Source organism: Vipera berus (genome assembly GCF_964194415.1).
Source record: "Vipera berus genome assembly, chromosome: Z".
In the NCBI taxonomy this organism is placed as follows: domain Eukaryota; kingdom Metazoa; phylum Chordata; class Lepidosauria; order Squamata; family Viperidae; genus Vipera; species Vipera berus.
In genome coordinates this window covers 24,025,208-24,049,139 of record NC_138205.1, presented here as the reverse complement: position 1 = coordinate 24,049,139, position 23,932 = coordinate 24,025,208, and the positions used below count along the sequence as shown (strand labels likewise).

General features: G+C 39.4%; 1 protein-coding gene across 1 annotated transcript; it reads right to left on the bottom strand.

Annotated features, from left to right (window-relative positions):
- Positions 1 to 1,056: 1,056 nt before the first annotated feature.
- Positions 1,057 to 16,637, bottom strand: LOC308677791 (uncharacterized protein; the record flags this gene model as incomplete). Its single annotated transcript, XM_081344487.1, has 9 exons — positions 1,057 to 1,736; positions 2,082 to 2,183; positions 5,982 to 7,016; positions 7,158 to 7,472; positions 10,475 to 10,663; positions 11,078 to 11,392; positions 11,817 to 11,924; positions 13,579 to 13,994; positions 16,630 to 16,637. 9 exons carry the CDS (start codon positions 16,635 to 16,637, stop codon positions 1,357 to 1,359), a joined length of 2,868 nt encoding a protein of 955 aa, XP_081200613.1. The 3' UTR covers positions 1,057 to 1,356.
- Positions 16,638 to 23,932: the final 7,295 nt, after the last annotated feature.

The window sequence follows — 23,932 nt, the reverse complement described above, 5'->3', positions numbered from 1 at the left end:
AGGGGAAAAATTATGTTCTTAAACTTGTATTTAATGACTGAAGGAAATTCATCCAGTATTATAAACCATGTTAATCCAAAGATTTCTAATAGCTGAAAAGCAGTTAACAGTCAATTTCTGAAAATGATTAGAATGACAATCACAGTTTGAGCAAGATGATTGTTCTCTTATCTCCCAGAGCTTTAAATCCAGAAGTCTCTTCAGGTCTCCTCACTGGGAGAAGCTATTTGTTGCCCATATGTAAGTGATCCCAAGTCCTGTCCTTGTCCAGAGAGCAATTATGAAACCAATATTTCACAGTTATTTTTACTTTGCCATTTCTTCCCTAAAAGTCTAAGTTAAGATTGTTAGTAGTTAAAGGAAGGAGTATAAAATTGGTTTATTTGATTAAGTCTAAAATAGATATGTCGTTATCTCTGGTAACCTTTAATGAACTTTTACTGACGCAATGAGTGAAATGATAGTTTCATGAATTTGTTTATAGATAAGAAATAGGAATATGGGAAGAAATCATTTGTATTTTAAGAGAAAATGATAAGCTACTAAAGTTGTTTATATTTGTTGTGATGAAAGGTAACTTTATATATTTTTCTTTTTCTTTATTATATTTTCCTTCTTTCGTACTTTTAATTCTCTTTTTTTCTTCTCTGCACCTTTTTTATTCATTTATTTTTTTAGTTTGTAGTAGTTTCTATGATTGTATATATTAATCTTTAATAAAATTGCTACTTTAAAAAGCAAAGCTTTTCAACTGTGTTACAAATAGAATTGAAATAAAATATTAGAAATAAAATAAATGGTTTAGTCAGGCCATTTGGAACTGTCTATTACCCAAGAATTACTGATAGATTATTGTTGAACCAAAAAAGCAGATATATTACTACAGGGAATTATTCTTTTCTTGGCTCTTGACTTTTCTCATTCTACCCCATTATGGATGTTTACAAAAAGCACAGAAATAAATTACACAAAGTGCAGCTATTTTATGCAGATAATAATTGCCAATCTACATAGAAGATGAATGGGGAGCATCCAGGTTCAAATTATCTATGACTCTGCCATTTAAAATCCAGTTTTAATCAGTGAATCATATAATAAATGGATCATTCAGTACAATTACTTAAAAATTCATCTGACAATTTCTTAGTGCACTCTAATATTCAGTTCCATTTGATTTTGTATTTCTGACATAGGAATTATGAGTTTCTGATTATGACGTGCTTAGTACTGTAAAATTTGCACATGTTGATCTTAGCCATCTTATGGCACAGTTTCACTATGTAGATTTTTTGCCTCTCTGTATCTTGGTGGCATGAAGATCAATATCTTGCATTACAACAAAAAATCATACATTTTTCACTTCAGGGGAAGTTGATTTTGCAATTGATTTTTATCTTGCCCAGATGGAGATAAGAAGGACTGGGATGAGACAGGCTGTACCAGAGATGGCAATATTCCAACTAGAAGACGTATAGAAACTGACAACTCAGCCAGATTATGAGCTACAGCCTCCAATTGGGAACCTTGATTCTTAATGGCAACAGAGACAGAAGCTAGTTCTCCATGGAGACCTTTCATTGTATGGACCAAGTTCCTCAGGACTTGTGATGAACAGCATCTTTGATCTGGTTTACTTTGTTCTTGCTTTACAAGACAGTTTGGGAATGATTCAGTGTGTTCATAATAGGTGACAGGTTTGGCAGATGAGACATATGGACCTGATGTTTCAGTCAGGCCTAGTATGATAGAGAAAAGAAACAACAACTTTCCAATATCCCAACATATGCCATTAGTAGCTAAGAGAACAATCCTTCCCAGCATGGTACTTTCTATATACATTGCATACATTGACTCAAAATTATGGAAACTAAATATCCCAAAATGTATGTTCTACAAAAGCATGTATGGGTTTGCAACTCCCAGTGTTGGTAGGGATTTCTATGATCTCCCAATACATGTTGAAGGCATCAAGATAAGGGAGTCTGCTATGCAAAAATAGAGATGATCTTTTAAAAAAGAGCCTTTCCCTAGCCTAAGAATGAAGATTTATCTTCAGTACTTACATGTTTTTCATAATTTACCTTCAGAGTTGAATAAATTGTCCTCCAATTGCCCACTCATAGTTCCTGGACTTGGGTGCAGTTGACGTAAATTGAAAACATCATTGGAAATAAAGGTAGATTCTGGTGCAGTTGGAACATTTTATAGGAATATGAAATGAGAAAAAAAGATTTCAGAATCTTGCAAAAAGCACATAGACAAAAATTCCAATATGTTTTGCTGGAGTTTTTTACAGATTTCTTTGCAATCATTAGATCAACTCTTTCTCTAAAGAGAACAAGAAATGCTAGCAGTAGCTGCAACAGCAGTTTTGTACTTTTTACTCTGAAAGAGGAAAAACAGGATAAGTTCATAAGTGGTTCTAAGTCATGTATTTACCCATGGTTTACCTATGATTTCTTAATAAGCTACAAGTTTCTGGGTTTATGACAGCCAGTGTGATGTAATGGTTAAAGGAATTGGGTTAAGACTGAGAAGTCATTAATTCTAACCCTGCCTTAGGCACAAAGTCAGCTGAATGACTTTGGGATACCTACCAGAAAGATGGCAATGGTAAACCACTTTTAAAAATATTGCCAATAAAACTGAAGGGTCTTGTCCAGGTAATTGCCAGGAGACAAAACTGACTCAAAAGCATATCTTTCTTACTGTCTCACTATGTCTGTTTGTCTTTCTGTCTCTCTGTCTATCTATCTATCATCTATCTATGTTATTTCTTCTAAATTCTTCCTTATTCATTTGATGACCTTTTTATGACCTTTGTACATTCCTAAATAAATAACATTTACTCTCATGTTTACAGATTCTCTTGTGATGGTTTCCTTTCAATTGTCTATAATTCTATGAGCCTTGAGGTTTGGTACTACATGTATATATGGATTCATGAGCACATATCTATATGTAGGGAGGGGAGATTATAAATGTGCTACACCATTTAAATAACAATAAATCAAAATCAAACAAATCATATTACAATTCATTGTGAATTGTGACCTCAACCACTGAGTTGTTGAGGTAATAGTAACTGAGACAAGATTAGTTACTGCTATTACGTTTTGGGTTCTTTTTTTTCTTAGTCTTTCCTTAGCCATACTGAATCACTGGTCAGTGAGATGGTGGCATATTAATTTAATTTAATTTAATTTAATAATTTGATTTCTATACCGCCCTTCTCCCGAAGGACTCAGGGCGGTGAACAGGGCAATACACAATAAAAGTCGAATACAAAAATTAAAAAGCCATTAAACATCATGCCCATAAAATCAATACATATTAAAATTAAAACTAGTTTTAAAAACCCAACCCCATCCCGTCAGACCAGGCCAGCTTGTTTAAAAAAGAATGTTTTGAGATCGTGCTGGAAGGAGCGAAGGTCGGGGGCCATCCGGAGCTCAACCGGTAAGCGGTTCCAAAGGTCTGGCGCGCCCACAGAGAACGCTCTCCCCCTGGGGGTCACCAATCGGCATTCTTTGATCAGCGGCACCCTGAGGAGGCCCTCTCTGTGGGAGCGCACTGGACGGAGGGAAGTTGACGCCGGCCGCAGGTGTTGCCGTAGGTAATCCGGACCCATGCCATGAAGGGCTTTGTAAGTCATAACTAACACCTTGAACCTCACCCGGAGAGCAACCGGTAGCCAATGCAGCTCGCGGAGCAAAGGTGTAACATGGGAGTATCGGGAAACTCCCAAGACAACTCGCGCGGCTGCATTCTGCACAAGTTGGAGTCTCCGGGTGGACCTCAAGGGCAGCCCCATGTAGAGAGCATTACAGTAGTCTAGACGAGAGGTCACGAGCGCATGAGTGACTGTGCGCAAGGCATCCCGGTCTAGATAGAGCCGCAACTGGCGCACCAGTCGAACCTGGGCAAAGGCCCCCCTAGTCACAGCTCCAATATGCTCTTCCAAAGAGAGCTGTGAGTCTAGAAGGACCCCCAAGTTGCGGGCCCTATCTACGGGGGGTAATAGCTCACCCCCCATGGCCAATGATGGAATAATCGGAATTTCCCGGGATGCCGGCACGAACAGCCACTCAGTCTTGTCAGGGTTGAGTCGAAGCCTGTTCCTCCCCATCCAGACCCGGACCACCTCCAGGCAACGGGACATCATGTCGAGGGCATCGCTGGGGTGGTTTGGGGTAGAAATAAAAAGTTGGGTATCATCAGCATATTGGTGATACCCAACTCCAAAACCACGAATGATCTCACCCAGCGGCTTCATATAGATGTTGAACAGGAGAGGCGAGAGAACCAATCCCTGAGGGACTCCACAAATGAGAGGTCTCAAGGTCGATCTCTGCCCCCCTGCCAACACCGACTGCGAACGTCCCAGAAGGTAAGAGGAGAACCACTGGAGAACTGTGCCTCCCACTCCTAACCCTCTGAGACATCGCAGCAGGATACCATGGTCGATGGTATCAAAAGCCGCTGAGAGGTCTAAAAGGACTAGGACAGAGGAGCAACCTCTGTCCCGAGCCCGCCAGAGATCATTCACCAGCATGACCAATGCCGTCTCTGTGCTGTACCCGGGCCTGAAACCCGATTGGTACGGGTCTAGGTAATCAGCTTCATTCAAGAACAAAGGGAGCTGCTGCGCCACCACGCTCTCAACAACCTTCGCCAAAAAGCGAAGGTTGGAGACCGGACGATAGTTGTTTAAAATTGCTGGGTCCAAGGCAGGCTTCTTGAGGAGGGGTCTCACCACCGCCTCCTTCAAGGCAGCGGGAAAGCTACCCTGACTCAAAGAGGCCGTAATCACTGCCTGGAGCCAGCCTCGTGTCCCATCCCGGGCTGCATAAGTCAGCCAGGAGGGGCACGGGTCCAACAAACACGTGGCGGAGCTCAGCTTCCCCATGATCTTGTCCACTTCTTCAGGAGTCACAGGATTGAACTCTTCCCAGATTAAATCGACAAGGCCGCCCGTATCCTCTTCGTCAGACTCTGCCCAGTCGGAGTCCAAACCGGTCCAGATCCGAGCGATTTTGTTCGACAGAAATCGACTAAACTCCTCGGCTTGACCCTGCAAGGGTTCCTCCCTCACCTCCTGATTAAGAAGGGAGCGAGTTACCCTAAACAGGGTGGCCGGACGATTATCTGCGGACGCGATGAGGGTGGCAAAGTGGTTAGACCTAGCCACCCTCAACGCTGCGAGATCAAGTTCTCGTAAACGACCTTAGTCGTAACCGGTCGGATTCGGATCGGCTGGACCTCCAACAGCTCTCTAGGCCCCATCTCCGACGCTTCATCTCGCGGAGCTCCATGGAGAACCATGGGGCCCGTTGAGATCTGCGTGGGGTCAAGGGCCGCATGGGTATAACTTGGTCGAGTGCCTCTGTGGCTGCCCTTTCCCAGGCTTCCACTAGGGCATCGACCGAGCTGTGAGCAAAGGAGGCAGGTGGGGGCCCAAGCGCCGTTTGGAACCGCTCAGGGTCCATAAGGCGTCTAGGGCGGAACCATCTTGTTGGCTCAGCAACCCCACGACAGGGAGTGGCAAAACGGAAGACCATCCGCAGGAGATGATGATCGGTCCATGACAGGGGTGAATTAATTGGAGAAACCCCCCCCAAGATCATCTAACCACCGTCCGGATAGAAAAACCAGATCGAGCATGTGACCCCCCCGTGAGATAGATAGATAGATAGATAGATAGATAGATAGATAGATAGATAGATAGATAGATAGATAGATAGATAGATAGATAGACAGACAGACAGACAGACAGACAGATCGAGCGTGTGACCCCCCCGTGAGATAGATAGATAGATAGATAGATAGATAGATAGATAGATAGATAGATAGATAGATAGATAGACAGACAGACAGACAGACAGACAGACAGACAGACAGACAGACAGACAGACAGACAGATATAGACAGACAGACAGACAGACTTTTCCTTCAGGCCTTACTTTGGGACTGTTATTCACCTGTGGGCTCTACTGGATGGGGAACTGTACTTGATTCTTCCTGTTTTTCTTTATTTGATTTCTCTTCAGAATCTATTATTTTGGGGGTGGTTGTTTCCATGTGCTTTTCAGGTTGCAAAGTCTTTGTGGTTATTGGCAGATCCATCTCTTTTGTGACTTCCAATCTCTTTGAGAATTCAAACAATTCATTTCTGCCATAATCAGATGCACTTATGACTTTCTCAGGTGCCTGAATCCATGTGGCAGTGGTGCTATCCTGATTTTCAGGGAAGACATCATTGAATTCTGTGTTCTTTGTGGCTGGAGAAACTTCAGCATTGTAGATGGGAGGCACTCTCTCAGGAGCAGAGTTAAAGGATAGTGCAAATGGAGGTGGTTCTGCTCCTGATGGCCTTTCTAATTCAGTTTCTCTTTCTGATTTAATATCCCACATGGATAAGGATTTAAATTCTATGGATGGTGAAATGGGCATTTCCCTCAATTTTTGAAATGACAACATGATCTTTGAAGAACTGGCTGATTCCATCTCCTGCTGTGGATTCTCTGAATTATACATTATTTTATCTATGAATCCAGGAGTTGTTGACTTCATTTCTCTTTTAGATTCTCTATACCATGTGATGGAGGATGGCTGAACTTTTTCTGAGGAAGAAATAGATACTTTTTTCCATTTGTGTGTGGATAATCTTGTTTTAGGAAAGTTGTATGAATTTTTTTCCTCCAACTGCTGCAATATTTTTGGACTAAGTGTTGCTTTAACAATACCTGAAGGATTTATTGGTTTTGTCTCCTTTTCCAGTTCAATTTTCACACTTGGCATTTTTAAAAAAGGATCCTCAGTGTACCATTGATTGAGAGACTTTATATTTGATTCATCTGGAAATTCCTGAATGTTTGTGGTAATCTCTGCTACATCCATCACATTTTGAAGCTCTAAATTGTTTGGAGATACTGGCTTGGACGTGATAGAAATTGGTAGTTCAGTTGCCTTTGAACTACCAGTTGGTTTTTGAAACAACAGATGTTTCCACTTCCCTAAAATCAGAAAATGTTTACTAGTTATCATAGATTTACCACTGTTCTTTCCCCATAACACTAATTATTTATGGCCATTCTCAGAAGCGAGGCAGATGGTCTCATTAAACATGCCTGAATAGAAATAGGAAAGTTCCTCACCTGTGCAGATGACAGAAGCATCTTCATGATGGTTGCAATTATGCTTCCCCCAAGGCTTAGAATGACAGTGCTTTATAATAAACTCTCTCCCAGTGCAGTTGACATCATCCAACCAGATAGGTCCAGATCCTGGTCCATACCGAGCATTGCCTGGACTGAGGAGTGGAGCTCCACAGCCCAACTCACGGCACACAACAGCTGCATCCACCAAATCCCAGCCATCATCACACACTGTGCCCCACTGGCCTTTGTACAATACCTCAACTCGTCCAGCACAGGATTCAGGGCCATCTGCAAGTCGCAGCTGCTGCTGGCCTGAGATACAAATAGTAGAGAATGGTTAAACAGAATTAAACAACTTCCATTACAACTGTTGTCTTGAGGAATAGGATTTCCCACTGGTGTGTTTACTTACAACAGAAAAAATATGTAGTATTTCAAGCAGTAGGAAAAAGATCCTGCCTTGATTGGGGAAGGGAGGATAGGTAGACATTTGGAGAAAATGAAATATATGCAGTGCTTTATTTATCATGCTTTGGATATACAGGCGAAACTCGAAAAATTAGAATATCGTGCAAAAGTTCATTTATTTCAGTAATGCAACTTAAAGGGGGAAACTAATATATGAGATAGACTCATTACATGCAAAGCAAGATAGTTCAAGCCATGATTTGTCATAATTGTGATGATTATGGCATACAGCTCATGAAAACCCCAAATCCACAATCTCAGAAAATTAGAATATTACATGCAATCAATAAAACAAGGAGTGTACATAGAACAATATCGAACCTCTGAAAAGTATAAGCATGCATATGTACTCAGTACTTGGTTTGGGCCCCTTTTGCAGCAATTACTGCCTCAGTGCAGCATGGCATGGAAGCTATCATCCTGTGGCACTGCTGAGGTGTTATGGAAGACCAGGATGCTTCAATAGCGGCCTTCAGTTCTTCTGCATTGTTCAGTCTCATGTCTCTCATCTTTCTCTTGGCAATGCCCCATAGATTCTCTATGGGGTTCAGGTCAGGTGAGTTTGCTGGCCAATCAAGCACAGTAATCCCACAATCATTGAACCAGGTTTTGGTGCTTTTGGCAGTGTGGGCAGGTGCCAGGTCCTGCTGGAAAATGAAGTCAGCATCCCCATAAAGCTCATCTGTGGAAGGAAGCATGAAGTGCTCCAAAATCTCCTGGTAGACGGCTGTGTTGACCCTGGACTTAATGAAGCACAGTGGACCAACACCAGCAGATGACATGGCTCACCAGATCAACACAGACTGTGGAAACTTCACACTGGACTTCAAGCATCTTGCAGTGTGTGCCTCTCCGTTCTTCCTCCAGACTCTGGGTCCTTGGCTTCCAAATGAGATGCAAAAGTTGTTCTCATCAGAAAAGAGGACTTTGAACCATTGAGCAACAGACCCGGTCCGTTTTTCTTTAGCCCAGGTAAGATGCTTCTGACGTTGTTTGTTGTTTAGAAGCGGCTTGACAAGAGGAATACGACATTTGAAGCCCATGTCCAGGATCCGTCTGTGTGTGGTGGCTCTTGATGCACTGACTCCAGCCTCAGTCCACTCCTTGTGAAAGTCCCCAACACTTTTGAATGGCCTTTTCCTGACAATCCTCTCCAGGCTGAGGTCATCCCTGCTGCTTGTGCACCTTTTTCTTCCACACTTTTCCCTTCTACATAACTTTCTATTCATGTGCTTTGACACAGCACTTGGGGAACATCCAACTTCTTTTGCAATTAACTTTTGAGGCTTTCCCTCCTTATGGAGGGTGTCAATGATGGTTTTCTGCACAACTGTCAGGCCAGCAGTCTTCCCCATGATTGTGATTCCTACTGAACAAGACTGAGAGACCATTTAAAGGCTCAGGAACCCTTTGCAGGTGTTATGGCTTAATTAGCTGATTAGAGTGGGACACTTTGAGCCTAGAATATTGCACCTTTTCACAATATTCTAATTTTCTGAGATTGTGGATTTGGGGTTTTCATGAGCTGTACACCATAATCATCACAATTATGACAAATCACGGCTTGAACTATCTTGCTTTGCATGTAATGAGTCTATCTCATATATTAGTTTCCCCTTTTAAGTTGCATTACTGAAATAAATGAACTTTTGCACAATATTCTATTTTTTTGAGTTTCACCTGTAGGTTATTTCCACTTCCCCTGTTCTGACTCCTAGTGGATTAAACATAATTAGGAAACATATCCACATCTTTACTTCATATCTCTAACTAGTGGTCTTTGTTCTTTAGACATACAAGCATATTTGGTTGGTGCCATTCTATGAAAATTGAGTACCAATCTATTTTAATCCATGTTTTCTGGAGTAGTTGAGGTAAATACTTTGTGAGTATTTAAGGACCAAACTAAATATGACATGATAGGGCCATCACTGGTTTTCCCATACAGATATACAGGCTCTTCCATAAATGATCTGTTTCCTGTTTCCAATGGGATAATTAAAAAAATTAAAATTTCCAAAGAGAATTGATAGCCTCTTTTCACCAAACAGAGACAGATCTAGACAGGGATGCAAACAAAATTGGAAAGACAGTGCAAACTTTATGGTATCCATGAGGACCTGGCTTGAATTATTGGAGCAACAGAGAGGGCACATTCTGTTCTCTTTTTATCTAATTTTCCTTAATTATAAGGAATTACCTAGAACATCAACAGCATAGGAAGACTGGCCAATATGTTTCAACAGTATAGTTCTGGTGGAATTTCATTTTAAATGTGAATAGTAATTCATTGCTTTTCCAGATAAGCCAATAGTTCACTAAACGGACTACAAAATTTCCCCATGTTACAAAGCTATTGTCACTGAGCACTACTTATTTCTTCAATGTACTATTTTGGGCAAATGGGGCACCTCTTACCCTAAATTGGCTGGCTAAAGCAAGTGATTACCTGATTGCACAAATTGTGTGTTAATGTTGTGGAAATATGTGGTGAGGAGGAAGGGATGAATGGGTTTATCCCTGTTTGATGTCTCTACCGCCCCATATGACAGAGTTTAAAAATACTTTTTCTTTCTCTTGAGATGTAAAGAAGGATGCAAAATGCATTATATTATAATATTTAAGCCACTTTCTCTCCCCTTTTGCTTTCAGTTACTAACATGTATATAACAAAAATTGGTCCTGGATATTTACTGCATCCTTTCCTAACCTAGTATTTTCCAATAGGCTGAGGCTTTAACTTTGAAGAGTTTCCAAATAGTGTAAACAAAGCCAATATGTTTCTACATATCATTAGGTTGGAGAAGGCTGAAGGCAGTGGTCATTTATTTCTCCTTCCTACTCACCATTTTCAGAAAGACCTCCTTTGGGAATATCCTCTGTGGGTTCTTCATTAGTCAAAGTTTCTTCCTCGTTTTTTGTAAGCTGACTAGGATGTGGAATTTGATTTGGTGTCACAGACCAGGATTTCTGAGGAGCTACAGTCTTTGTAAGCATGGCCGTATGCTCTTCTATCATGGCAAGGGACATCGCACCTGTTGGAAAAAAACGTCAATAAGTGACAGCGCGTTTGCCATAGTAGTAATTCCACAATTCATATAGTCTTATATAAATGTATTACCTTTGTAAGGGCTAAATATACATGTAGCAACTTGAACTAGAAAATTTTATTAGCTTGATATAATGGATTTTCCCCAAAATAATACTGGGAAAAATTTGCTGAAGTGCTAAGCAATCTTCCTCCATTTCCTTCACATGTATTAGAACACACCTCTCTGAATTAAACACCATCATAGTCTCTTTAACTATGCCTGTGCAATGATTTGGGAGTTGCTGTCCCAACATCTCTAGAAATTCCTAGTTCTTTGTCTTATGGTGCTGCCCTCCAAGACCTAGTTTGCAATATGCCCTGGGAAGTGTAATTGTTATACATGCCTTGTCATTCTCACCTGAACACACAGCCCCAGCATCTTCACTGTGTCGGCAGTTGTTTGTCCCCCAGGGACTGGTGTAGCAGTCTGCCAACTTTGACTCTTCTCCTTGACATTGCACATCATCCAGCCAGATGATACTGTTCCCCTCACCAAAGAAAGCACCTCCTGGTGCGGCCAGAGCCTCCCCACAGTCCAGCTCTCGACATATGACGGTAACATCCAGAAGGTCCCACATATCATCACACACTGTCCCCCACTGCCCTTCATGAAATACCTCTAGCCGGCCAGAACATGGATTTTTGCCACCCACAAGTCTTAGGGCATGGTTTTCTGGACAAAAAAAGGGAATTTAAGGCAGACACTGGAAGAGTCCAAAGCATATATGAAGATAGTTTGCCACATATGAAGTTCTAAAAGTAAAGATAATGTCTCCCTTTCATCAAGCTTGAATCTTTCTTACTTCAAACTTGAAGTCTACATATAAATTGTGAGTAATTTTTCTCCAACTTCTGCTTTTTTGATTGTTTTCTGTACAAAATTCTTTTAAAACATGAGATTTGGTACTATCACTCCTCCTTACCTGTCCCAAAATGTTAAATTTACAGATTATTTTAAGTTAAATGACTCAGATCAAAATCAGTTGTATAAAAAGGATGCAGGATTTTCCTACCTCCCCGGTGACCTTTTACCCTATTTTGTCGGTTGACAATTTCTATGCAAACAATGGAAGTGTGAATTTTATAAATGTACTCACCCTCATTAGGTGTAGGCACAAGTGGACTTTTGGTTGCTACTGCCTCCATTTTAACTTTCTTGAAATGTGTATGGGTAGGAATGGCAGTAAAAAGAGAGAACCGTTGTTCTGTGTAGAGACAAGTGGGAAGGAACATAGGTTCCATTGCTCCAGAAGGCACATAAAGCTATAAAACTCAGATCTGCATATATTGATTTATTTAAAACATTTGGAGAGCTTCCACATCTTAAAACCAGAGGTTTTTTTTCTCCTTCTGTTCAATCATATCTGATTCTGAGAGTCTGCCTGGACAAATCCCTGGAGTTTTCTTGGCAAGATTTTCAGATATGATTTGCCATTGCCTATGGCTGAGAAAAAGTAACTGGCTCTGGTGATTTTTACCTAAGGTGGGGCTAGAATTCATGGTTTCTAGCCTGATGCCTTAATCACTATGGCTTAGGTGGCTTATACCCAACAATAAAAGCTATATATACACAACTAAAACAAAAATCATACCGCCACCCCCACCCCCAGAAGAAAAGACAGTAATGGCCACTTTGATCTCTACTCATTCCAGCACATGGGGGAAGAGCCAGGTCTTAAAGTGAAAATTAAAAAGATCTCCAGGGGGAGGCATTTCATAGGGCAAGGGCTGCAATGGAAAGGCATGCTTTTGAGGACCCACAAGGTGACTGTACTTAAGGGAAGGAACTTGCAGCAAGCCTTCGAACATCTGGTGAGATGGGTCGATACCTCAAGGAGGGGCAGTTCTGCAGATTTTTCTTGGAAACAGGAATGGGTGCTTGAGGGGATAAGCTTGCATTCAACTCTTTACATTAAGCCACACTTAGTAGAAAGCTCAGCTTTGAAGGAGGATTTAATCAGTTATTTATTAGTTAAGTTTCAAGGTGAGGACAGAGGAAGAGGTGAACTTCTCCATTAAATTAGATACCAGGAAAGTCCCTATATGAAAGCTAATAGTGGAAAGACTCCTTTTGTCCCCAACAAGCATTTGTTGTAACTTAAACATTTGTCTTTGTTTTTCAAATACTGATGTATACTTGAAACTTATTGAAACAGCAATTGAAACAGCTGCTCTAAATAAGACTGCATAGATGAATCTCTGTGTGATAATCAATTCATCTTTTATAGCTAGCTATGTGAAGAAGCAAACATTTGAAATTTTGTAAAGAAAGTGTAAAAATATCTGTAGTGTCAAGAACAGTTGTTACTTATGTAGGATATGGAAAAAGTTTCCTGTGTCTAAACAGTTGGAACAGAAGTTGGTTTTAAAGAAATGTGATGAAAGATCTTATTGCTTCATGCAATACTTCAGTTTTTCAGGGTGGGATTCAGGTAATGGTGAGAATTGTGTTGAGTTATTGTTAGTTGGGCAATCTTCTAGATCAAAAATATAAATAAATGTGCTTGGTACTCGCTCACTGTTTTATGGATAGGTTTCGATCATGATATTGATTTTCAAAGTTAATAATTATTTAATACAATAAAGCTGAAAACGTTTTCAAGCTGAAAACAATACCTAAATAAGGGAGTTACTAAGGAGAAAACCACAATCCTACCTAAAATGGCAGGGCAATTACTTTATACAAGCAGAAAGTAAAGTTCACACTTACTCACACCAATGATGTTACCTAGCTGGGTAATGAAACATCTGCCAGCAGACAATCAAGCTCAGAGAACACCAAGAACTCCACAATAAATTACTTCTAATCTTCTTAAACAAGCATCTCGTGAAAACAGTTGGGAGTAACAAGAGCCCTACCTGAGCAGATGGCACTGGCATCTTCCTCATGGGTGCAGATATGCTTGCGAAAGCCACGGTGATGGCAGGAAAGCAGGTGCCTCTCAGTACCCACACAGTGTACTTCACTGAGCCAGATAGAACCAACTCCTTCACCAAACCAGGCTCCATGAGGTGCTGAAAGGGCTTCCCCACAATTTAGTTCTCGGCACACAACAGCAGCATCACGCAGGTCCCAATCATCATCACACACTGTCCCCCATTCACCTTTGTGGAGAACGTCCACCCGTCCCACACAAAGGTTAGGACCTCCAGATAAACGTATCTGTAAAGCGCCTAGAGAGAAGGGGGGAGGGAGGGAGGGAGGAAGAGAGAGAGAGAGAGAGAGAGAGAGAGAGAGAGAGAGATCCACAGGGACACACGAAGCTGTTTTCTCTCTTCAATTTAAACAAGATACCCTGAATACACTACTTTTCCACAATCTTGAAATCTTTTCTCTTGAACTTATATCAACCGGGTTTTATCATTCAGTTAGTTGCTTTACATGATTTCAAAACCAGAATTAATAGATAAAAGCAATTATTTCTATAAAGAATGTAAAGACATACTACAAGCTGGTAATAATAATAATAATAATAATAAAATGATAATTTGTGATGTTGTTATTCTTATACAACCTCACGGAGAACATGGTATAAAAATATAGGAGCCGTGGCCAGGGAGGCTTTTGCCCAGGTTTGCCTGGTGCACCAGTTACAGCCCTATCTGGACCGAGATGCCCTACGCACAGTCACCCATGCGCTCGTGACCTCCCGGCTAGACTACTGCAATGCTCTCTACATGGGGCTGCCCCTGAGGACCACTCGGAGGCTTCAGCTGGTGCAGAATGCAGCCGCGCGAGTTGTGATGGGAGTCTCCCGATACTCCCATGTAACACCTCTTCTCCGCGAGCTGCATTGGCTTCCAGTTGCCCTCCGGGTGAGATTCAAGGTGCTGGTGATGACCTATAAAGCCCTAAATGGCATGGGCCCGGATTATCTGAGGGAGCACCTGCTGCCAGCATCAATTTCCCATCGTCCTGTGCACTCCCACAGGGAGGGCCTCCTCAGGGTACCGCCGGTCAAGGATGGCCGACGGGCGATCCCCAGGGGGAGGGCGTTCTCTGTGGGCGCGCCTGCCCTATGGAATCAACTGCCAACGGAACTCCAGACTGCCCCCGACCTTCGTTCATTTCGCCGGGACCTAAAAACCTGGCTCTTTGAGCTATCTGGTCTGGACTGAGGGGTTTAATGTTTTTAAATTGTGATTTTGATTTTTTTGTGGCTAGACTTAATTTTTTTTTATTTTAATTTTATATTGTATTGTTTTTAAATTTTGCCTTGTAAACTGCCCTGAGTTCTTTGGGAGTAGGGCAGTATATAAACAGAATTAATAAATAAATAAATAATAAATACAAAACATGCCCTATACAAGTCAACTCATTATTTGATTGCTCATCCTGGAAGCATGCTGACAAAGTACAACATGAACTAGTCTGGTCCACTCTGGTTTATATGTAAAATATAAGTCAAGGAAATGCAACAAAAGTGGATCTTGTTCCATTACTACAAACAAATTTGGTGATTTTTCTGTGGCTTTCCCAAGTAATATGCTGTATTACTGAAAATTCTGAGGCTCCTTTGAATTTGCTGATATTGCCCTCTTGTGGATGGCACCAATGTAATACCATAAATATATTTGGAAAAATAGCTTGAATAAAAATATGGTGGTGAATATAGATTATAGATCATCAATCTCAATTTGATCAGGGCAAATAGAGAGGTAGATAAGTTTTAATTGGTTTTACCTGTGACATGAAGTTTCAAGAAGACAACTGCAAAAACAAAGCAAGACAGGAATGAAAGCCAGTACTCCTTACATTCTGGGTTTTACTTAGATGAATGAAATATTTTCAAGCCCTAGACATTCAGAAAGAATTTCTATTTTAGAAATATAGAAAGAGTTGCAAATAACATTAGAGGAAATCAGGTTCTTTCAAGTCAAGCTCACGTAGTGACTTTACTGATACGCTTATACAATATTTTTGGCAAGAGCACGGAAGTTGTATGCCATTGTTACTGTTTTCAGCTTGCGACCCTAGTTTATAGCTTTAGTATAAATAAATATATTAATAACTTTTGTAATTTCCAAGACAGCATATTCTAAGACAATTTATACTTATCTGGTTTTAATTTCTATATCTTAAGGCACAGCTTGCTTAATAATTGCTTATTGAATAAATCTTAGTGTTTGTCTATAAGACACAATGGCTGAGTTTACAACTCTAAGCCATAATACTGAATTTGCTTGATCTTGTATCAAATATGAATCCAGACAATATTTCTTTTTTCTGTCTTAGCTTGTTGTTAATATTTTTTTCCTTACAGACTGCCATCATCAATATTTAAGTATTTGGCACTTTATACTAAAGAAATCTGATTTCCAGGAAACTATTCTACATAAAAACATACAATATATTAGGACACATTGGAAACTTCATGGCATTGCGTTCTGATAATTTCTTCAGTTCATGAAATAACTAGGGCTGATGCAGATAAAGAATTTAGCTTAGATAATTGTAATATGGTTGACATTGGATCAGGCCATTTGCTATTTTTCTGTTCACTGCATAAATTGAGTTGCCAGTACCGAGATTAAAATATAACTAATATTCTATGAAGCTTCTATATGTGGAAACAGAAAATATGTCCCCTTTGTTTCAGGGAGAATTATCCTAGGACAGTCCTGGATCTAGTTTAGTTCCCAGAGTTTGTTTTTTTTCCTGGGACATCTCGAAGTCTGGCTTACAATCTTTCATTTAATGACTGACAATCACATAGTCCAGTTCAACACGTACTTCATATTCTCTTCCTCATCATTCCAAATATAAATTCACAATACAATGGTTTTATTAGTTATGCTGGTACTCTTTGTTAAACCAATTTCAATTCTAGCCACTGTTAATCACAGTTCTATCACATCAATCCTGCAAAGTAAGCTGACTTAGAACCCGAAGCAGTGAACTTCACATACCCAGCCATGATAATGAAGAACACTTTCTGAAATATCAGCACAAAATGGAACCAGAAAAAATAACATAAGTGGTCCTTACAACTTACAACTGGTCGTTTAGTGACCATTTCATGTTACAATGGACTCCCCAAAAGGTACTTACAAACCAGATCTCAAGTTCTGATGGCTGCCCACCCACGATGGACACAGGACCACACTTGGTGTGCTCTGTGACAGGCCTACATTTACAGCCATTTGCAATGTCCCATGGTCATATGGGTATAATTTACGTTTTTACAAAGAATTGGTGTTTACTTCCAGTTTTTTGCAAAAACACCCATTAGGGGAAAAATGGGATTCATTTGACAAACACATATTCATTTAATGATCAAGATATTTCATTTAACTGCTGCAAAAATGGTAATAAAGTCAGATGGTCATGTAAAAATCCAGTTTATGACCATCATGGCTTATGACCATAACCGGCAGGCTCCATTATGTCTGTAAGTTGAAAACTTCCTGTAAAGCTTTATTGTCTCAACAGCTAAGACAGATCTGCAAAAACCAATTGTTCTCCTTTCCCAAATAGATGATTTAAGATGAACAGACATTTTAAAAAGAAAAAGCAGCACAACTGTCTACATGTGTATGTTCTTCTTTATGTACAGGTAATCCTCGACTTACAACCATTCATTTAGTGACCATTTAAAGTTACAATGGCAATAAAAAAATGACTTATGGCTGTTTTCACACTTATATCCATTGCAGCATCTCTGTGATCCCCTAATCAAAATTCGGATGCTTGGCAACTGGCGTGTATTTATAATGGTTACAGTGTCCCAGAGTCACCTTTGCAACCTTTTCACATGCAAAGTCAATGGAGAAGCCAGATTCACTTGACAGATATGCTACTAATTTAATAACTGCAGTGATTTAATTACCAACTCTTCCAATAAAAAATGTAAAATGGGACAAAATTCACTTAACAATATTCTTACTTAGTAACAGAAATTTTGGACTCAATTGGGATTTTAAAGCAAGGACTACCTGTAATTTTTGGAACAAATACATAATGGATTTCTGCCCATGTTTTGCTATCTGAGGAGATGGCAGGCATGTTTTTATTAAAAATTACTTAGGTGCCTGTGAGTTCTTAACATTTTAATCCTATTCTCTGGATTTCTAGAAAAAAAATTGCAGGGAAGGGATATATATACAGGAGGATCTGGACAGACTTGAACACTGGGCGCTATCTAACAAAATGAAATTCAATGGTGAAAAAAGTAAGGTTCTACACTTAGGCAGGAAGAATCAAATGCACAGGTATAGTATAAGTGGTACCTTGCTCAATAGTAGTAACTGTGAGAGGGATCTTGGAGTCCTACTAGACAATCACTTCAATATGAGCCAGCAGTGTGCTGCAGCTGCCAAAAAAGCCAATACAGTGCTAGGCTGCATTAACAGAGGGATAGAATCAAGATCACGTGAAGTACTAATACCACTTTACAATGCCTTGGTAAGGCCACACCTGGAATACTGCATCCAGTTTTGGTCACCACGATGTAAAAAGATGTCGAGACTCTAGAAAGGGTACAGAGAAGAGCAACAAAGATGATTGGGGGACTGGAGGCTAAAACATATAGGGAACGGTTGCTGGAATTGGGTATGTGTAGTTTAACAAAGAGAAGGGTGAGGGGTGACATGATAGCAGTGTTTCAATATCTCAGGGGCTGCCACAAAGAAGAGGGAGTCAAGCTATTCTCCAAAGCACCTGAAAGCAGGACAAGAAGCAACAGATGGAAACTAGTCAAGGAGAGAAGCAACCTAGAACTAAGGAGAAACTTCCTGATAATTAGAACAATTAACCAGTGAACAACCTGCCTCCAGAAGTGGTGAATGCTCCAACACTGGAAGTTTTTAAGAGGAGACTGGACAGCCATTTGCCTGAAATGGTATAGGGTTTCCTGCCTGAGCAGGGGGTTGGACTAGATGACCTCCAAGGTCCCTTCCAACTTATGATGATGATGATGATGATGATGCATTAATAACTAGATGGAGCAAAAAATGTTATTTTACTTCCACCCTCTCGTCATATAACCTGCTTTCCAAACTGTTGCAAAACAGCTTTAAACTACATTAAGTACAGCCAAGCCTATTAAGAGTGCTGATCTCTGGTGATCTGTGTTTAAAATAAATCAATCAATTTATTATAACTCATTAAGCTCACAAACCTGAAGCAGCTATTGCAGACTAAATTAACCCAAAAAATAGGGTAGCAGCCATAAAGCAAGCACTACTCACCCAGAAAGGACAAGGAGGACTGCATGATGTCAATGGCAGGATCAGCGAGTTGCCTGATTGCAAAGGCAAATCAGAAGCAATAAAGACAGAAGACCCAGGCTGTGAGTCAGCCAGGCAGAAAAGAAAGTAGGAAACACCCCTGCTTTGCCCTGGGTCATATAACTTCCAATCTGCAGCCTGGGAAGAAAAGAACTAGGCGAAGGAAGAGAAATTCCCACAAGACTAAGCCTGGTATGAGAGTCATATCTGAGACATTTCTCTAAAACTTTTCAAGACAGCCACTTAGGAGAGACCTAAGCTTGATTGTTGTATCTGTCGAAGAAAAACTTTAAAACTCATATTGATTTTGCAGCAATTATACTAATGTGTCTAGTTTGCTCCTTTCAAACTTCTTAAAACCATCATTTTTCCTGAAACACAGCTTCTAATTCACTTATATATGTGAATCCTGGCCAGAAATAGACACAATCTTTCCAAGATGTCCTCTCATTATTTCTCACATCATTTGTGTTTTTAGCTGTGGAACATAATGCTTTTTCCATGCAGTGTTCCAGAGTCATGTAATTTCCATTTGCATCCTTCCCAGCCAGCTTCTGACAAGTAAAGTCAATGGGGAAGCCAGCAGGGAAAGTTGTAAATTGCAATTATGCAATGTCTCATTTAATTGTCACATTATTTAATGAATTTTTCCAGCCTCAATTGTAGTTATAAGTCTAGGATTATCTGTACATTTTCTATACCATTTTTTAATTTTTAACTCAAGTTTTTTTATTTAATGATTGGTTTCATAATGCTTGCCTCTTATAAGGAGCCCTAGTGGTGCAATGGTTAGAATGCCATATTGCAGGCTAATTGCCCAGTCTAGATTTCGATCTTGATGGGCTCAAAGTTGACTCAGCCTTCTATCCTTCTGAGGTCGGTAAAATGGAGACCCAGATTGTTGGGAGCAATATGCTGACATTGTAAACTGTTCAGGAGAGTGTAAAACACTATGGAACGGTATATAAGTCTAAAGGCTATTGCTATTTAATAAAGTTGTCCTTCTTTTAAACTGTATTTTTTATTATGGCATATACAATACACCATCAAGGGCTTCTTTATGAAGGGAAGGTTATTTAATACATAGATCAGGAGACTCACAAGGTGGTGTACCAAGATCAAACTGTATATGACACAAATGACCCATGATAAGTACCTAATAACTAATGATAAACTAATTATTTTTACCTCTTCTTAAACAAGTAGGAAGTACAGACTGAGTTCAATTAAGAATTAAAATTAACTTTTCTCCTTTTTTCATACAGATTGGTGGAAGGGAAAGTTGGACAGTTGTCCAATCTACTATGTCCATGTAAAATGGCTTTCATAATATAATTTTATAACTATTACCATTGAGCATCTAGGAATTTCCTTAGCTTGCCCCCCTTTAAAATAAATACATACAGATGTTGAAAATTAAATAATCTCTTTGCACTTTTTACCTCCTTGGCAAATGGGAAGGTTCCTCAAACAATTCCTATCTCTGTCCATCACCTGGCCTATTATTATTATTATCATCTATAGTTAAGAAACAAAGGAACTCTCTCTCTCTCTCCCCAACACATACTTTAAAAGTGAGATCTGCACATTTCTTAGTAAATCTACATTTTACTTCAAACATAACAAATGCCTGTTAATTGGGTTAAGTATATCCTCTGTATACAAGATAAATATATTAGCATCATTTTTCTTTTTGAATGGGACCTACTTGATTTAATTACTTGTTATTCTTTAGCAGTGTGCATATGCTCAGGAGCACATTCTCTTACAAAATTTCTACTGAATTCAAATCTCCAACAATAGCGAATTGATGACTTTCTCATTCAGCTGAACTAAAACTATCTTGAGACCAAGATATTTTCCCAAAGGGTAGAATATGATCAAGTGTATGGAAGTTTTTAAAGCACTCAATGGATATTGGGGCCCTTGGTGATGCCCTTGCCTAATAATGTTTTGGATCCGGACTCTTAACTCTGCTGCACTACATGAAGGCTGATGCATCACCCTGGCCAGCAAAGCTTAAGCCAAAACTACTCAAAGAGAAGGGAAATAAGACATCCTGAGAATAATAAAGCAGCTTTTATGTATATACACACACATACACACACACACACACACACACACACACACTTTGATGGAGACAGGGAACCTCTCTCTCTCTCTCTCACACACACACACATGCACGCACGCACACACACACATTCTCCTCTCTAAAATCTATATTTTCTCCAATTTGCAGCATACAGATGAAATGTCCAGAAATCAAAACAATTGCAGAGTTCTAGCACAATAGTTGGTAGCCATGGTAATAGAGAATTATATACTGTTGCTAGGCTCTTTCAGCATTGTATTGGTGAACACAGACATGGGTTCTCCAAAAAAAATTATTAATTTAAACTTGCCCCCTTTAGCCTTGTTTTTAAAGATCAAGTTTCAACTGCAGGACATATGAGGTAAGTGTTTTTGGATAAAATAGAAAGCTTTTGCAGTACTAGGCAATCAGAGCCAAAATTGTACATCATTCACCATTAGGAATAGCTGCCAAGCCAGAGAGAATGTCTTCTTAATAATCAAAATTGCCTTGGCTTAATCTTTTCAATTTCTAAGAGAATATCCTTGATGATTTCTCAGATTATATTGCATATAACCCTGAAATGGCTTAATGTCTCTCAATGAGTTATATTTTTGAAATCTAGTTTCTATTCCATGTCAACCTACAAGGATCTAAAAAGAAGCTAACTGAATTAAAACAATCATCCTTACCATCATTATCAGGATTTCTCCCTCTAGTTGATCATGACACAAAGATGGAAAACCTGTGTTCTCCAAATGGACGTGGCTGAAGGAAATTCATATTCTTCCAATTCCCATTCTTCCATTAGCAGAATATTTATTTCTCACCCACCTAATTTGGGAACTTGAGCCTAATCACATTAACATAGTCCATATTTTGTGTAGTAATAACCCACACATTAAATAGCTCTGCCCTATATACAATTTTATTTGGACAACCATTTTATACATCTTTTCAGTTTACTTTTCTTTCTTTGGAAAAAAAACAAAAACAAAACCTCTTTCCCACAAGCATACCTATGATGGGCATGGTCATTTCTGTTCTGTCAAACAGTGAACCATCCTTTTCAACCAGAATCCTTATTCATTACCAGTAGTTCGCAAATTACAGCAGCAATGGAGACTATAAAATTCATTGTTAAGTGATGCAATCATTAAGCAAAACATCATGTAACCAAACCTGATTTTATTAACTTTTTTTGCTGCAGTCTTTAATCAAATCACAATGGTTAAGCAAGACATGTAACTGTGATTTATTACCTTTCCTGCTGGCTTCCCCATTGACTCTTTTGGAAGCTGTGAAGGTCGCCAATAATGATCATGTGACCATGAAATGAATGCTGTAACCATTATAAATGTTGTGATGATTGCCAAGTGCCCAACTCATGATCATATGAACCCAGGGATGCTGCAGTGGTTGTAAGTGCAAGGACTGGTTGTCAGTTTTTTCTGCCCTGACATAAACTTGAATAGTTGCTAAATGAATAGTCATGTCAAGGAATACCTTGTACTAGAAAACAGCAAAACACGGGGGAGGGAGGGTGTTCTATGACAATTCCAAAATGCTTGATGACTCTATGGTGTGTATAAAAGCAAAATTTGGCATGGGATATTCACAAACTACATTTACTGCTAAGGCTTGAAGAGAAATATGTTAACTCTTTAGACTCTCATAGCTTAATCAGCTTTGCTCTGAACCCAATCTCTATCATTTAAGATTTTTGTTTATGCTTGATCTTGAATCAGTATATCAGCAAGTAATGTGTCTCAATTTGTAAGAAGTAACTCTCAATAATTCATAATCAGTTCTGCAACATTAAACCTGATTTTTATTCACATCTATCAAAAATAGACAAGTCTTTTCAAAAATAGTTAGGCTAGCATTGCAAAGATAGTGGATCATATTAAAACAAACTAGATAGAATGAGAAATAATGAAAATAGAAAATTTCAGTTGTTCCTAACTCCCATTTGGATTTATGGGGTGAGAGTTGGGGACTGGTGAGTGTTATTAATATTTTTAAAAGGCAAAATTCCCATCTGAACAAAGTTGATTCCAAAGAGAACAGAGCATCTAGTCAGAGTGTAAAGGGAAAACCACAGAGCTACATATATAGAAATACTGGGGGCCTTATACCTAGAATATTTATACCTGACCTTTGCCTGTTGGTCTCTGTAGTGTTTCCTAACATGATGAATAGGTTTGATGTTTTAATCCTATTACAAAAAATAAATTGCCATCCCTGAAGTCATTACTGTAATAAAGGCAGAACATATCAGTTCCAACAATTCTAACTCAGCTTCCAATAACTTGGCTGTCACACAGATATAACACATCTCTGTACATTGTGTTCCTAATGACTGGGTACTTCTAATTAAAAGACATTACCTCCACTCTCAGTCACAATATTTCAGAGAACACAAAAAATCACAATAATCACAGTCACAATAAATCACAGAACCAGTTTGAGCCAGTGGTTAAAGCTACACGTTAGAAACCAGGAGACTGTGAATTCTAGTTTGCCTTAGGCATGAAAGCTGGCCTAGCGACTTTAAACCAGTCACTCTCTCTTAGCCCATGATGTTAGTCTCAGGCGGTAAGCCTGTTAGTCAAGTCTTGTTGAAACCAACAGATCAATATTTGGTTGATCAGAAAAACACAGATTTTACACCTGCAGGAAAAAATCTAGCAAGTAAAAAGAAAACAAATATACAAAGCATTTTTGTTGATTATACAAAGTTTCCATTCCATTGAATTCTTTTGCAATGTGCATCTAATGAGTTTGGAAATCTAGTTAAGCATGATGGAAGTTGGATATAGAAAAATGATTCACTCATATTTTTGAATTTTTTTGGCTAAGACATCTGGAGGATGATACATTTGTGAACTAGACTATAACCAAGAATTTCTA